The 14,659-nt window shown below is 52.8% G+C and overlaps 6 protein-coding genes across 6 annotated transcripts; 3 read left to right on the forward strand and 3 right to left on the reverse strand.

Annotated features, from left to right (window-relative positions):
- Window positions 1-255: 255 nt before the first annotated feature.
- On the reverse strand, window positions 256-3,189 carry AYO21_05254 (hypothetical protein; the record flags this gene model as incomplete). Its single annotated transcript, XM_022655224.1, has 3 exons — window positions 256-597; window positions 658-2,808; window positions 2,860-3,189. The coding sequence occupies 3 exons, from the start codon at window positions 3,187-3,189 to the stop codon at window positions 256-258; spliced, it is 2,823 nt and encodes a 940-aa protein (XP_022512505.1).
- Window positions 3,190-4,770: 1,581 nt separating this feature from the next.
- AYO21_05255 (nuclear cap-binding protein subunit 2) lies at window positions 4,771-5,399 on the forward strand (the record flags this gene model as incomplete). The annotated part of the gene is made up of 3 exons (XM_022655225.1): window positions 4,771-4,821; window positions 4,878-4,978; window positions 5,033-5,399. The coding sequence occupies 3 exons, from the start codon at window positions 4,771-4,773 to the stop codon at window positions 5,397-5,399; spliced, it is 519 nt and encodes a 172-aa protein (XP_022512506.1).
- A 45-nt stretch (window positions 5,400-5,444) lies between these two features.
- AYO21_05256 (pyridoxal 5'-phosphate synthase, glutaminase subunit Pdx2) lies at window positions 5,445-6,332 on the reverse strand (the record flags this gene model as incomplete). Its single annotated transcript, XM_022655226.1, has 2 exons — window positions 5,445-6,024; window positions 6,088-6,332. The coding sequence occupies 2 exons, from the start codon at window positions 6,330-6,332 to the stop codon at window positions 5,445-5,447; spliced, it is 825 nt and encodes a 274-aa protein (XP_022512507.1).
- Window positions 6,333-7,292: 960 nt separating this feature from the next.
- AYO21_05257 (hypothetical protein) lies at window positions 7,293-9,083 on the forward strand (the record flags this gene model as incomplete). Its single annotated transcript, XM_022655227.1, has 1 exon — window positions 7,293-9,083. The coding sequence occupies one exon, from the start codon at window positions 7,293-7,295 to the stop codon at window positions 9,081-9,083; it is 1,791 nt and encodes a 596-aa protein (XP_022512508.1).
- A 161-nt stretch (window positions 9,084-9,244) lies between these two features.
- On the reverse strand, window positions 9,245-10,849 carry AYO21_05258 (hypothetical protein; the record flags this gene model as incomplete). Its single annotated transcript, XM_022655228.1, has 1 exon — window positions 9,245-10,849. The coding sequence occupies one exon, from the start codon at window positions 10,847-10,849 to the stop codon at window positions 9,245-9,247; it is 1,605 nt and encodes a 534-aa protein (XP_022512509.1).
- A 2,356-nt stretch (window positions 10,850-13,205) lies between these two features.
- AYO21_05259 (hypothetical protein) lies at window positions 13,206-14,540 on the forward strand (the record flags this gene model as incomplete). Its single annotated transcript, XM_022655229.1, has 2 exons — window positions 13,206-13,306; window positions 13,364-14,540. 2 exons carry the CDS (start codon window positions 13,206-13,208, stop codon window positions 14,538-14,540), a joined length of 1,278 nt encoding a protein of 425 aa, XP_022512510.1.
- Window positions 14,541-14,659: the final 119 nt, after the last annotated feature.

A 14,659-nucleotide genomic window follows, 5' to 3' on the forward strand; every position in this document is an offset into this window, starting at 1 on the left:
GTACCCACGGCACCAAGCGAAGCACCAAGATACGGCTCAGTGGTCGCTATTCAACTCTTGGTCTAGTCATGGCTTGTGCTAATGCACTTCGTAGTAAACGAGGTGTCGGGTAGCATTTGTCGCCTGGATTTCCACTGATGATCCCCTTCAACTGCCCGCCTCCCCCCGGTTCTTGTACATTATGGTTGCCTTGCTGCAGACTCTTCGGGCACCATCGACATGCTCCCCCGATTCAAGGTCCGTCCACAAGTACTCCTAGTACTCCATCTTTAGTCTCTCGAGTCTTTTCATGGCCGCCTCGATCACGGCACCTTCCCTCTCCACCGTCGCCATGATATCCGCGATGCGTTCTTTTTGCAGTCGACTGGAGACGCCCAGTCCGCTGAAATTGGAACTTCTAGGAGATGCAGCCGCTCCGCTGGACCGGGACGTGAGAGTGATTTGTGAGGCTGACATGGACGGCGTGATGGATGATGCCGAGATTGAGGAGACAGATGCTTCTAGGGCTGGAGGACCTTTGGGCGAGGCTGGGTGCTGTTGCTGTTGTTTTTCGATACTGTGAGCTTCTTCAACGAGGGATTGAGTGAGTTGTTTGACCTGTAGTCTACATGTCAGTCGTGTTTCCGGAACAAAGGAGAGCAGAATCGAGATACATACCATCGCAAATCGCTTTTCGAGATTGGTCTCTCCTCCGCCACTCTCTTGCCTGGCCTCTCTACCCACAATGCCAACATTCTGCCCCAGACTCTCAATCTCATGCATCCAGGCCAATTCCTTGGAGCTCAGCTCTCTATTCGCCGATCCAACACGTCCCACCTTCCTTCTCAAAGCCTCGTACCTCGCCACCAAGTTGCTCTGCTTCTCCCGTGCCTCGCTGATCCGGGTCTCGGGTGACTTCTTCTCCTTGACCTGGCCGTTTTCATCCTCCTCAGTAGTGGCGGTAAGGCGCTGCAACTGCTGGGCAAGTTCAGTCATCTGCTTGACCTGGCCAGCAAGTTCGATTCTTAGGCGCTCACATCGCCTGAAGAGCTCTGCAGCTGCATTCTCTAATTGAGCAGACTGCCCGCCAACCGTGCGATGCGTGAAGGTCATAATTTCTAACATAGCCGGGCTCAAACGCATAGGCCGTTCGGAGATGGCTTTCTTGAGATGTGGCGGCAGGAGTTGGCGCATCGATTCGATCGGGCTATGCTGGTTCAAGTAGAAGATTTTGGGAGGACAGTACGGCTCTCGTGTGGGGACCGTTTCGACAGGCGACACTGGCAGATTCGCAAGTTGAGAATCCACATGAGTAGAAGACATAGTGAAGTCGGTAATGGAGGGACCAACAGATGAGATGCCGGTCGGAATCTGGTCGAAAACTACTCCGTACGCGGCGGTCGAGCTCGCAGTCAAGAGCAAGTATCCCAGTGATGTGTCGTCAATGATAGTCGGAGCCGACAGAGCCTCAGACTGCTCCCGTGCTTCAATCAACTTGTCGATTACACAGACTCGATTCTGACATCGGGTCTCTAGCCTGGTTCGCATGCCAGGATCGACAGGCTGTGTCCCAGAGAGTTCGACACCCAGCTGAGTAACCCAGTCATTCAATGACAATGAGTAGACACGCGTCAGGGTGGTCACAAAAATGGAATAAGCGGAGGCGATATCTGGAGTGAATACTGGCCAATTGGCAGCAGGGTTCGCCCCCGATCCGTCAAGCATAACAACGTCGGCTAGTGTCAAGGGTGTAGCGTCAGATGAAGGCACACCAAATGCACTTTTCCCTTTCTTGGGCAGCCACTGTCCTGTTATTCCATCAAGGTCGATGGCAAGCCAAACTTGGCTCTCAGGGGTGGCAACACAGATAGTTGTGAACGGTATAGGCTGGACGAGATTCTCGTCGATTTCGTCGTCGTCTTCGCCATCGAACAAATCATTTTCATCGAGCTTCGCAGGAAACACATGGATATCTGACACCTCAATCTCGGAAGCATCCTCATCGGAGACGATCGTGAAGGGCCCCTGGAGACGTGGAATGGCACTTGGGTTTTGCGGCCTGAACCGAACCTCAAACTCGCCCAGGCTGTCTGTCGATTTATGGATTTGAGGCTCCTCGTTGTCGATTTCTTGGACCCACTCGTATTGCTGGTCGGCGGCTCGTCTTTCGTCCATGTCTGTCTCGTCGTCGTTGATTGACGCCATGCGCGACACAGCAGTCGTGGTCAACGATGGAATAGTTGTTGCTGTCGGTTTCCACCTCGATGGCAGTAACGGGCATAGAGCGTACAAATCCCCATTCCTCATTGCAACCCAAAGAGTCATGCTAGCCCATGCATCTTCATCCTCTTTCCCTCGACCACCAAAACACGCAGCAGAAACCTCCATGTCAAAATCGTCGACAGAGAATCCGCGAGTTTTGCCGAAACCAGACGGCTCAAAGTCTTGGTCGCATGATACCCCATCAGCCAGTTTCCGTAGATCGACAGCCAGTTTGGGACGGTCGAGGGACCAGCTATTTGCCTTGTCAAATTCCCATACTCGAACAGCTGCTTCAGCTGTCACAGTGACCAGACAGTCGGTAGAAGCAGTGGCGTAGGCCAAAGGATGCCATAACACAGATGCAAGCGGAGATTCTGGGATGACATGGACAGTCGGACCAAGCTGATATGTTTTTACTTTCAATGGTGAGCGGTCATGCTCCTTCAATCGTGATGGATCTGGAAGCACTGCGATGTGGACGGTATGTTCTGTGCAGATGGCCAGGAAAAGGCCAGAGGGCGAGATTGAAATCTGGCGAATCTGATAATAGACAGGAACAGCCAACGTCTACGTTTATGTCAACATTATCTCTCTGTAAGACCCAGTGATTCCACATACTCTGTAAACACTGTCACGGGGAGACTCTGTGGCATCAGAGCGAGACAGACCAAAGCGACTGGTGCCAGACTGGGTGTTGTCCTCCCATTCGTCTCGAAGTGCGCTCAGATCTGCCCATCTGATTTTGTTTCCCACGACCGCAAAGATATCCGTCCCCCTTCTAGCGACCAATCTCCTGGGCCCTTGGTATTGTGTCGAAGGAAGCGCACCGAGATAAGAGGTGCGTTTGGACGGAGAGGCGGGCGACTGAGGTTCGGGGTCTGTGAAGATCTTTGATCCAGGCGAAGGTCGCGCCAGGAACGGGGGTGTGTACCCAATGACTTTGGGCATTGTGGCTGTTTAACGAGAGAAACAATAGCAAGGACAGGCGCACATTGCAGTAGCAGAGTTTCTACAATCTGTGCCACACGAGGTGTTACAAAGGTGCAGTCTCGCATATGTCAGTTGTTGAACATTTTCCTCGTTAAGGCGGTGCTGGGAAATCTACCTGCGGTTTACGCGCCGCCCTACCATTTCTGGTATGGTCGCGAGCGAGACGCGCCGCCGCTTTTATCATTTATAAAACCTCTTTCTTCGGCCCTCTCGATATTTCTCTCTTTCCTCGACTTCATTCCCTTCCTCACCTCTATCGCCGGTCTCGCCGTGGCATCAGAAAGACCCTGACAGAAACTAAATGCACCTGGGACGTTCTGGTCGAATGCTCCTTGTAACGAAGATGACGCTTAGCCCAATCCTTTCAGATCCGCCATGACGTTCACATTTGCCCAATATCCCATGGTGGTTAGAAACAGGTGGAATTGGATGGTCAATGGATGATATCGTGTCTTGAGCGTTGGACAAAGCAGAACTGCATAGGAAACAGCATTTATCAGCCGTGAAGGGGTACACTCCTTCCCAGACGACGGGCTGGGGGTTCTTTGTAAAGCAAACGAGACCTATGCAAAGATGATATCGGGAACCATAAGGTGTTGAATGCCTGGAAACCGCATCCTGAATTAGACAGTGTTGACGACCTGAGCGTGACCTGAGCGTGGCCTACACCGATGCTCGTTTCAGCCACGTTTCTAGCTCTTTATCCATGAACAATCACGTATCTGTCTATCCATTGTAAGCATTCGCGAGTCGGCTAGTGAAGGCAGTAGAAAGCGGCAGACCAGTGGTATCCGCGAGTCTGATGGTCCGAATGTTGTCCTCTCGTTAAGACTCAATATACCGTGCCACATCTCTCATCAGATTTTTCCGCCATGCGAAGTTCTCAGGCGTGTTTACAGGGGAACGCGTGCCAGCACCGAGTCCATATGAGTGATACCCAGGCAATGGCTCTTCAAATAGACGTAAAGTGGTTGTTTTGCTTCCGTTTCCACGCGGATCACTTCTTTGAAGGAGACTTCTGGTTATATCGATGGGTAATTTTTCTGGCTAGCGCATCAGTCTCCATACCGAGTAGTTGCACGCACCCTGGACCTCAACAGGAACAACAGTGCCCCGGGCGAATTCTTTTGCTTGAACACCACATGTCGAGCGGGTAGCTGATGTCTTCGCAACGAGTGTGGCAATCTCATCGTCAACAGAGTATTCTGAGTAGCTCGTCATTGTCCTAACGTCACCTTCGTTGGACCCGTCTGCCAATGACCGATAGTATAGTACCACTGTCCCAAAACATACTACTCGTCGTTGGTCGGATGGTCAACGGAGAAGTGGCTTGGGTATTCAGTAGTAGAAGGTCACGAAAGAAGTGTGGTGAACTGGATAAAAGCGGCGGAAAAAGAATCTCAATGTGATTGGATAGAATTCTGTGGTGGTTTAAGCCTAATTAGGCGGTGCGATCGCGCGAGGAGAAGACGCGGCGCAACTTGGCCTCATTTCTCTATCATTCAATCTCTCATTACTGCTCCAGAAGGGCGAAACAATATGTCCACGGTCGAGAGGCTAGACAGGCCAAGTACCTACTACTCCGCAAGGGTTGGTCTCTTCTAATATACCGAATAACGCAAGATCTGAGCTGACGCACTTTGAAGAAGAAGCGCAAGTATGGTCGAGACCAGCCTGAAGATGGTGACAGGCAAACAGAGCAAGATGACCTGCTGAAGGATGCAACCACTCTCTACGTGGGAAACCTGTTCGTCTGCTACGTGACACCTCGTGCTGAGCATCGAGACTAAATTGTGCGCAGGTCATTCTACACCACTGAGGAACAGATTCACGAGCTCTTCTCCAAATGCGGCGAAATCAAACGTCTCATCATGGGTTTGGACCGTTTCCAAAAGACTCCGTGTGGCTTTTGCTTTGTGGAATACTACACACATCAAGAGGCACTGGATTGTATGAAATATATTGGCGGCACCAAGCTCGATGAACGCGTCATCCGAACTGACCTGGATGCTGGATTCCAAGAGGGCAGACAGTACGGCCGCGGCAAATCGGGCGGCCAGGTCAGGGACGAATACCGAGACGAGTTCGACCCTGGAAGAGGAGGCTATGGCCGAGCGATTGACGCAGAGAGGAAAAAGGAGGAAGAAGAATATGGTGGCGGCAGATGATGCTCTTGTTCAAAATGTGCAGGAACTCTATCCAAAGTGCTGGAATCATGAAACTCCGTTCGCCGTGCCGACTGCATCCATAACCTGCCTTAACCACCAAACATGGATCCGAATATCCGAGGTCAATTCAGGATGAAAGCTGGTTCCGAAGACGTTACCTTGCTTGACGGCAATGATATCCCCCACTTCCTCGCCAGCGTGCACTTCAGAGCCCATGCCGGCTGCTTTCTTCAAGCGACCGGGCAATTTTCCCATGATATCGACGTGAGAGCTCATGGCCTGTCGGGCATGCTCGTCTCTGGCAGACTTGTGTGGGGCAACGACTGTCTCCGCAAGTTGTTGTTCGCTTTCCTGGATGCCTTGCACGTTGGGAAGAATCTTTTCGACCACGGGAGCGCGAATAAAGATGCCAGGAAAGGGCGTCTTGTCAATTGCGCCATCGCCATGCAAGAAGGGCAAGTCAAGGTCTGCCTGGAAGCTCTCTACCTGTCGTCCAAAATGGTTTCGATTCACCCGCACGTCGAGTCCCCCTATCAAATCCTGTCCGCCTTTCTTAGTAGCATTAGCCGCCTCCGCGAGCAGAATCAACCCGGCGCAAGTTCCCCACGTTGGTTTGCGGTGGACTCTGGAAGAGGTACACGTCAGTCATCATGTCAGAATGCTGAGGAGATAAGGGTTGCTGTCCTACTTGACGAATTCTCTCAGCGGTTCCAGCAATCCCGACTGGGCGGCGACGAGGGAGATGGTTGTACTTTCGCCGCCAGGAATGATCAAAGCATCACAACGAGCCAAATCTCTTGCGTTTCTCACTTCTGTAAACTCGAAAGAGGCTGCAGTGCCCTCGCGGCGCAAGTAATCGGCGGCTCTCTGCAGCAGTACCAGATGTTCCAAGAAGGCGCCTTGCAGGGCCAACACGCCGACGGTGATTGTCATTGACACCTCATGTACGAAGGAACGTGTGTCGAAGGTGGGAGGGAGGGGATAGCAGGTAATCTCAATAGACGATGTGTTAGATAGGAGACCGGTGGAATAGACGGCTGGCTGATAGTCGCAGCGAATAAAAGGATGGTCTTCTCGCCGTGGCTCGTGGTTAGTCATGTTGCTCGTCTTGGAAAAAAATTCAATACGACAATGATTCATTCCGCCCTGTGGCGACTGCGGTGGCTGCGAGTGGCTGTGGTGGCTTTGATTGCCTGCACCATTTTTGATTGGCCATCTCCGTCGTTCGCCGACCTCATCGACTTCTTCCCCTTACGAAACCTGAACAACCATCAGCAGCCCGAGACAATCCTTCTATCGACCTTTGATGCTTTTCCATCCAATAAGACGCTCATCTCATCTCCATCTGGCACCATCAGGCCCCTCGAGACAGCGAAACCCATCAGCCTTGTGGAACCCTCTGATCTGGCCACCCTCTGAACCCTCGACGCCGTTGATCACCCGTTCGGCCTATTGCTAAATTAAGACTTTGTCTCCTGAATGCTATCAGACATCTCTTCTTTGTTCTTACCTTCTTTAATCTCTCTCTTCTATAATCTAGACTATAGACTCCATAATCCCACTAACCAGCTCCTGATAGACCTTTACAACTCAGCCATCTTCACGCAGTCTAGCGGCAGCTCCAGCAGGCCATTGCAAGCTCGAGCCCTTTTCGGTCATTGACTGGATGTCGCGCGAGACTCTTCTTCGGTGAATGGAGATCCTGTCGCCGGTAGGGTGTTCTTGAGCATACGCTGTTTCACACTTTTGTGGTTGTAAGAGGAGGCGCGGGATCCCGCAGCTTACAGACTTGACTCACGTCGCCCTTATCGGTCACTATTCCACTACTCGAATCAACGCCGGCTTGATATCACCAAAAGTACCAAAGTACGAAAGTACGAGCAGTCTTGCACTATGTCGCCTCATTGTCCTGCCAACTTTACCACCACTATCAACCGTTGGTACCTTGATACCCGGCCCTATGTGCCCCAACCACACAACCCTAAATCGCTCCACTCCCTTCCCCTGCTCTCGACCCTGAGGCGTTCCGATGAAGAAGCAATAACACGGTTCATTCGCCCCGCAGATCGCTTCATGTCTCTTGCAAGCGCCCTTCTGAAATACACGTTCATCCACCGCCGTGCAAAGATCCCCTGGTCCGAGGTTCAGATATCACGAACACCCGCTCCTCATCGACGTCCTTATTGGGAACCGCCCGAGAACTGGTCCACCACTGACATCTACGACGACAGTGACCCAGCCGACGGAGAATCTAGCTTGATAAGAGGCCTCGAATTCAATGTCTCTCACCAAGCCGGCCTCGTCGTCATCATCGGCTGCTCCACGCCTACCCCCCAGCTTCCTTCATCTGTCGTGCCGAATCCCGGCCCGCTTTCTCCCACAGTTCTAGATTCATTTGCGCAAATAGACCTGGCCAGTCACCCGACGTGCAAAGCGTTTGACCATCCTGATCTTGTCCGCGTTGGAGTGGATATAGCCTGCACAAACGAAGACAAACGCACTCCGAAAGATCTCACCACACAGTCCAAATTCGACGAGTGGATTGAAATTTTCGCGGAGATGTTCTCTGACCGCGAGAGACGCCACATGCGTCAGATGCCAATCCACGTCCCAATCAAAGAGCGTGAGGAAGGCGAATGGGCAAGTGATTCAAGCTCTTCATCAGCTGCTTCCTCGCCCACAGACGGGCCGGGCAGCGGGACAAACAACCCCTTCTCGAAGCACGAGGCCAAGATCATCAACATGAAGTTGCGCCGGTTCTATGCGTATTGGAGTCTAAAGGAGGCATATATCAAGATGGTGGGTGAGGGACTACTTGCTAGCTGGTTGAGAGAGCTCGAGTTCCTCGACGTTCATGCTCCCCCTGCCCCACTGCTCCCCAAGCCTGACTTGCATCAATCCGCGGCATCGAATCACCAGCCTAAGAACAGCAGCAACACACACGCCATCATAGAGTCACAAGGCATGCCCCTTCCCGCATCCGCCGACATCTACGCGCACAGGAAATCTCAGGGGCACTTCTCTTCTGTACCTCCGGTCGACACATCCATTCAGCGTGGTAGCGATGGTGCTGCAACCACTGACACGCACTCAAAGCGCGAATCTGTTGAGAGTTTTCTCATAAACCCGGGTTCATCACCCGGCACACACCGTCGGACATCCTCGATCCCTGCTGCCGACATGTATGCGCAGAGAAGACCATCCTTCGCCTCCCCGATCGAGGGCAAACCCAAAAAGCTCTCAATACCTAGCACCACAATGGTTCACCCCCATGCTCACGCTCGCAATCGTTCCCACGACTACCTCTCTCCCTTCCCGGACTCCCCAAGCACACCATCTCTTCTCGAGCCACCCCTCCCGGCAACCTCCTCCCCCAACGGCCCCGGTGTAGGACACCATCCCTCCCCAGTGGAAAGCGCAAAATGGACACCTCCGCAGCAAGCCGAAAGGGGCATGACCACCCTGCTCCGCGGCAAGCGGGTTGAAGACGTACAGATCGAACTCGTAGCGTACGACCAGGATTTTATGATCGCCACTGCTCTGAGAGGTGTTGAGGAAAGGCCAATCTCCGGCGGTGATGGCGATGCTGGCTGGGGGGAGGGAAGTGGATGGTGGTTGAGATTAGATATTGAGCAAGACATTCGACCTTGTGCCGAAGGCTGGTGTAGCTGTCTAGACGAGTAGAATTTAGCATTGAAGATTTCTCTGGCCATTGTACGCCACAGAGGAAAAGAAACCAGGGACAAAATGGCGATGCACAATGATTATGATAGTTCACTCTTCTATTTGTTCGTTTCTTCCCTCATCCGTAGGCCCATTTTTCTACTACTTTTCCTCTCGTGCTTTCACAGAATCATTTCCACTTCGACGAATGAAGCGAACTCCTCGGCCTGGGACTCGCCGTTCTCTTCGCTGACCATCTTTGTTCCCCGGCGATAAAGTGAATCCAGAAACAAGCGCACAAACGAGCCGGGCCCGTCGGAAAAGCTGGCAACGTCTTCGGAGGCGAGTTCGAAATGCAGGATCCCAGCGAGGGCGGCGAGGAACTTGTCGTCCGGGTGCACGGCCAGGTAGCTGGCGATGACGGCGCCCAGGGCGCATCCCGACCCGGTGACCTTGCTCAGCCAGGCCGAGCCGTTGTGGATGGCGAGCGTGCGTGTCCCGTCGGACAGGTAGTCGGTTTTGCCCGTCATGAGGACGATACAGCGCTCACGCCGCGCCAGGCTCTTGACCAGTTGGGCTTTCTGCTCGGGGCTCGAGGTCGAGGGTCCAGAATCCACGCCTCGCTGCTGCGTCGTGGATGTGCCCGCTACGGCAGCGATCTCGCCCTCATTGCCCTTGATAACGCTGAAGAAGCCCGCTGTGAGGAGGCGCTCGATCGCAGCACGGCGCACGGCTGTCGCACCACCGCCAACCGGGTCGAGCAGGATCGGTGCGCCGACAGCGTTGTACGCCTTTATGCCTGCAACCCATGCCTCCAACTTGTCTGGCGTGATGGTTCCAATATTGACGACAAGCGCGCCGCCGAGTTTAGCTAGATCTGCGGCTTCGCCCTCGTGCTCCGACATGATTGGCGAGGCGCCCGTGCAGAGACAGACGTTGGCGACGAAATTCTGCACCACCGTGTTGGTCATGTTGTGGCAGATGACGCCAGACGAGAAATGTGCCCTGATGATTTTAGGAACTTGGGCGATGAGCGTGTTGACATCGGTGGTCACAGGTATGTGTGGAGGAACAGCCGCGTAGAACTTTTCAGGCGCCGATTTGATCAAGTCGAGAAGTGTGCTTGCGGATGTTTTGGGGTCGGTCGACGCCATGATGGCACTGACCACGGCGATCCCGCTCAGGCGGTTTGTGTCAAAGGCGGACTGATGCAGCACGCGCTGAACGTTCGTGGCGTTGATACTGCCAATAGCCACACAGGGGACGGACTTTGCGGTACCGGTGTCGCAGGTGGCCAGAATCTCCTGGAGGCCCCGCGTTCCGATAATGTGCTTTGTGTCCGTCTTTGTGGGCGTGGCGAACGTAGTGCCAATTCCCAGGTAATCTGCACCGTCCTTGATGGCCTTGTCAGCCTCTACCGGCGACGAGGCTGTGACCCCTATGATGGCCCCTGGTCCGAGGAGCTGTCTGGCGCGAGCAACGGCCATGTCATCCTGACCTATGTGGACGCCTTCGGCGCCGACGGCCATGCACACGTCGACACGGTCGTTGATCAAGAGGGGAACTCCGTGTTTCTGCGTGATGGCGTGGAGTTTGGAGGCCACATCGACCATGATGCCGGTATCGGCATGTTTCTCACGATACTGCACCACGCCTACGCCACCCTGGCATGCTTCATCGACGATGTGCAGAATATCCTTGTCTCCCAGGATGGCGGGTGTCGAATCTGTGACGAGGTACAGAGACCAGTCTATGTAGACGAGGTTTGCACGCGTAGTTTCAGACATCTCGCCGGCGACGCTGCCTCACGTTTTGTGTGAGATTAGGAGGGATGGGTGGATGTCCGAGGGCTCAAACCATTTCCCAGCGGTGAGTGGGCCTTTTGTTTGTCGTGGAGCACTTTGGAGAGTTGATTTCGAATCCGCGTATAGAGGATGTCGTTGCAACCAGTAGTTCGAACACTATGAATAGCTGTGAGGGAGAGCTACGAAATAAACAAGTTGTGCGCCTTTAAACCGGGCTGTTACCTTGCCAAGTAGTTGCAATACCTCACCACAATAGGCAGCGACACCACCTCACCGTCACAGCAACAACGTTGAATATAGTGGTGAACTCATCTGCCCGGAAAAAGTCTATAGTTCCAAGTCCGGGTGGTGGAGGTGGTCGGAGAAAATCTTTCTCGCTCGCCTGCGGGACTGCTACTTTTGCTCTGTGGCTGCTCACCAAGCAGAGGATACGAGGAAAATAGTGAGCAGGGCTTTCGCAGATGATTTAAGGCATTTTCATCGGAAACAATATCTTAAAGAGCTATTCAAAATGTCCTTTGCGGTCCGACACAGGTGTACTGTAGTTCGTACACCATGGACGTCGTCGTAGATGGACAAGGGCTAGTCTCGGGATGGTAAGGATTAGGACAAATACGAGGCATTGTGTGGTTGACAGGCTTGATGTTGTAGAGGGAACGACGAAAGTGGACATCGGGTGTCGTCGCCTTCAGCTGTTGGAAGAAAGCATCTCAGGAATGTATGTAATTGACAATTCCAAAGCCGCAATTGCCCGCAGTCCGTAGCAATCACGACTGACTGATGCTGGGTATGGGTGGATATTCATTCATGTACGAGGTATGTCCTCACAATTCTCCCGAGCTCGAAGTCCTTCCAGCCTGGGCAATGCTACACCGCCAATCGGGGACTCCAAGTCAGCCACGGTGGAGGAGGGAAGGACTGCGCGCGCCCTATCCGTGGTGCAAAGGGAGGATGTCTTGCTCGGAGGTATGTACGTATACCAGACAGAGAGCTTCGGGTGTGGTACCAGAAGACATGGGAAGACTGGTGGTAGCCTTGCCCAGTGGATTGATCTGGGGCGTCTGTTCCTTGAAATAGGGTATCATACAGAAGAAGGACCGTTTGATCTAGGATTTGATTACATAGAAGCGAGCGTTTACTTGATTCAGATGATGGTAGTCGACAACAAGTCCATACAACAAGGCAAGACTCTGGTAGAGTTATGAACGACGTTCAAGTGCAGCGCAGGCAATCGTGGACACTGCCGTGCCTGCCTCAGCTGGACCCCTACAAAGCTCACCTAATGTAAGCCACCTGGGGTCTAGGTATGTCCAGAGGTTAGGTACGATGCTTTAGGGGTCCCCAGGTAGTCCGGGTGCCTAGGGTCCATAATTCCGGGCAGCCACAATGGATTGTCTACCTCCGTCGGGCCACCAGGGACAAAGTAGCATCAGTAACTGCATGGCACCATGCATCCTCGGCTTCTCTCTTTAAATTCCACCGCACAAACTCGCACAACTTCCAAACTGGCCATTCACATCATTCACCTCGTCCACTCGCCCAACCAACTCAGCCTCTCGATTCTTTGCCTTTGTCCGAAACTTGTCCCCCCTCGAAAATTGACCAAAGTTCCCGGTAAGTGATCCTCCTGGTCCCTTCGCAGGGCTTCTTGGTGACTCTGGTTAACCAGCTTTTAGCGCACCCGAGATCCTCCCGCCTATTCCCTACCCAGAAGTAGCGCCTAGTCCCGCAATAAGAAAGATATTTCTCTTCGCCTCCTTCCGCGACTCTCTTCTCTTTTTTTCTCTCTTCTCATCATCATTACTTTCCATTCTGTCCAGCGGTCGAGAATCTCTCGCTCTCGCCCAGATATCCCCATCATCAAGCTCCTTCAGAATTCCAGTATTTCCATCGCCCTCGGGATCGGTTGCGCCCCCGTCCTGCTCGGATTGTTTCATCCGCTGCCCCTCGACCCATTCACCGCAGAAGCAAACGCCTCAGCAGTTACAGCGCAGGCATCGGTTGTTCATGTATCGGACAGTCTTTCACACCTCCAAAACCAAAACCAAACAAAAGCTGGACATATTTCCGGCCAAAAGACATCTCTGTCGCGTCGCGAGATCCTCCTATGGTTGATACGCTGCCGGTGAACGTTTTCTTCATGTTATATTTCATTATTCAGTGGTGAAATCCACGCATGTCTGGTCAATTTGAAAGATTCGCAAACATCCACACCCACCCCAACCACCACCTGCTCGTGTCCACTTGAGATATCAAGACCTTGGTTCTTCCCATCCCACCATTTTTCTACAGACAAATCGCCAGGAAAAGAGAAAAAGAGAAATTATCATCACTCAAAATGGCTACCATCAATATCCGTCGGGATGTTACCGATCCCTTCTATCGCTACAAGATGGAGCGCTTGCAGTCCAAGATTGAAGGCAAAGGTAACGGCATCAAGTAAGCCTCAGAACATTTGTTTTCGCCCTCTTAATAACAAATACTGACTTATTCTAGAACTGTTGTTGCCAACCTTCCTAGCGTCTCGGCTTCTCTGGCCCGTCCTCCTGCCTACATCATCAAATACTTCGGCTTCGAGCTCGGTGCCCAGACCAACACCAATCCGAAAGATGATCGCTGGATAATCAATGGGGCTCATGAGGCCGGCAAATTGCAAGACTCGTTGGACGGCTTCATCTCTAGATTCGTCCTCTGCAAGTCATGCAAGAATCCCGAGACCGAGATCAATATCAAGGACGGACGCATTTTATTGGACTGCAAAGCCTGTGGTCAACGTACTCAGGTTGACATACGCCACAAGTTGAGTGGATTCATCCTCAAGAACGAACCAAAAGGTGGAAAGAAAGGCGCAAAGAAGGAAAAGATGTCCCGCCGTGACCGAGCCAAAGCTGAGGCCCAGGAGAACGGTTCCATGAACGGTGGTAGCCCCCACGACTCCAACTCCGACAAGGGCGACATCGATGATGGAGACGTGGAGCTCGCAGCCGGCAGCGACGACGAGTTCACCAAACAGATCAATGCTGATGCCAAGGGCATTGAGGCCAACACCAACGGAGAGCCCAAGGATGAGGAATGGGCAGTCGACACTTCCGCTGAAGCTGTGGCTGCTCGTGCCAAAGAACTTCCAACCGAGTTGAAGCGATCTCTTGCCTTCGACGAGGAGGACGACGGGGAAGAAAATGGTGCCAACGCATACGATCAACTCGGATCCTGGGTTATTGACGAGGCGAAAGCCAAGGGTGCAGTGAGCAAGGTCGATGATCTTGAGATCTACAAAAAGGCCAAAGAGTTGGGGATTGAGAACAAGCACAAGACCCTTACTGTTCTCGCTCAGACAATATTCGACGAGAACATTGTCAAACAAATTCCTCAGCGATCTAGCATGCTCAAAACCATGATTGGAGACTCTGAGAAGCATATGAAGGCTTTCCTTGGCGGCACCGAGCGCTTCGTCGGCAATGACCACCCCGCCCTGATTCCTCAAGTGCCCGCTATCCTGCTGAGCTACTACCAAAACGACCTTTTGAGCGAAGAGGTCGCTAAGGCTTGGGGTCAAAAAGCCAGCAAGAAATACGTCGACATCAGCACCAGCCGCAAGGTGCGTCAAGCAGCCGAGAAGTTCTTGCAGTGGCTCGATGAGGCGGAGAGCGACGAAGAGAGCGACGAGGAGTAGGCTTTGTATCTGGTCCTCAGAGCTATGACTTTTCTAGCAATGAGTCAAGACTCCCTCCTCTCCGGCGCAATAGGCCTATATGCTTGAAAATTGTTTTCTGGTCACTCCTTTCCCTCTTT

This window comes from Fonsecaea monophora, assembly GCF_001642475.1.
Source record: "Fonsecaea monophora strain CBS 269.37 chromosome Unknown Scaff32, whole genome shotgun sequence".
Lineage (NCBI taxonomy): Eukaryota > Fungi > Ascomycota > Eurotiomycetes > Chaetothyriales > Herpotrichiellaceae > Fonsecaea > Fonsecaea monophora.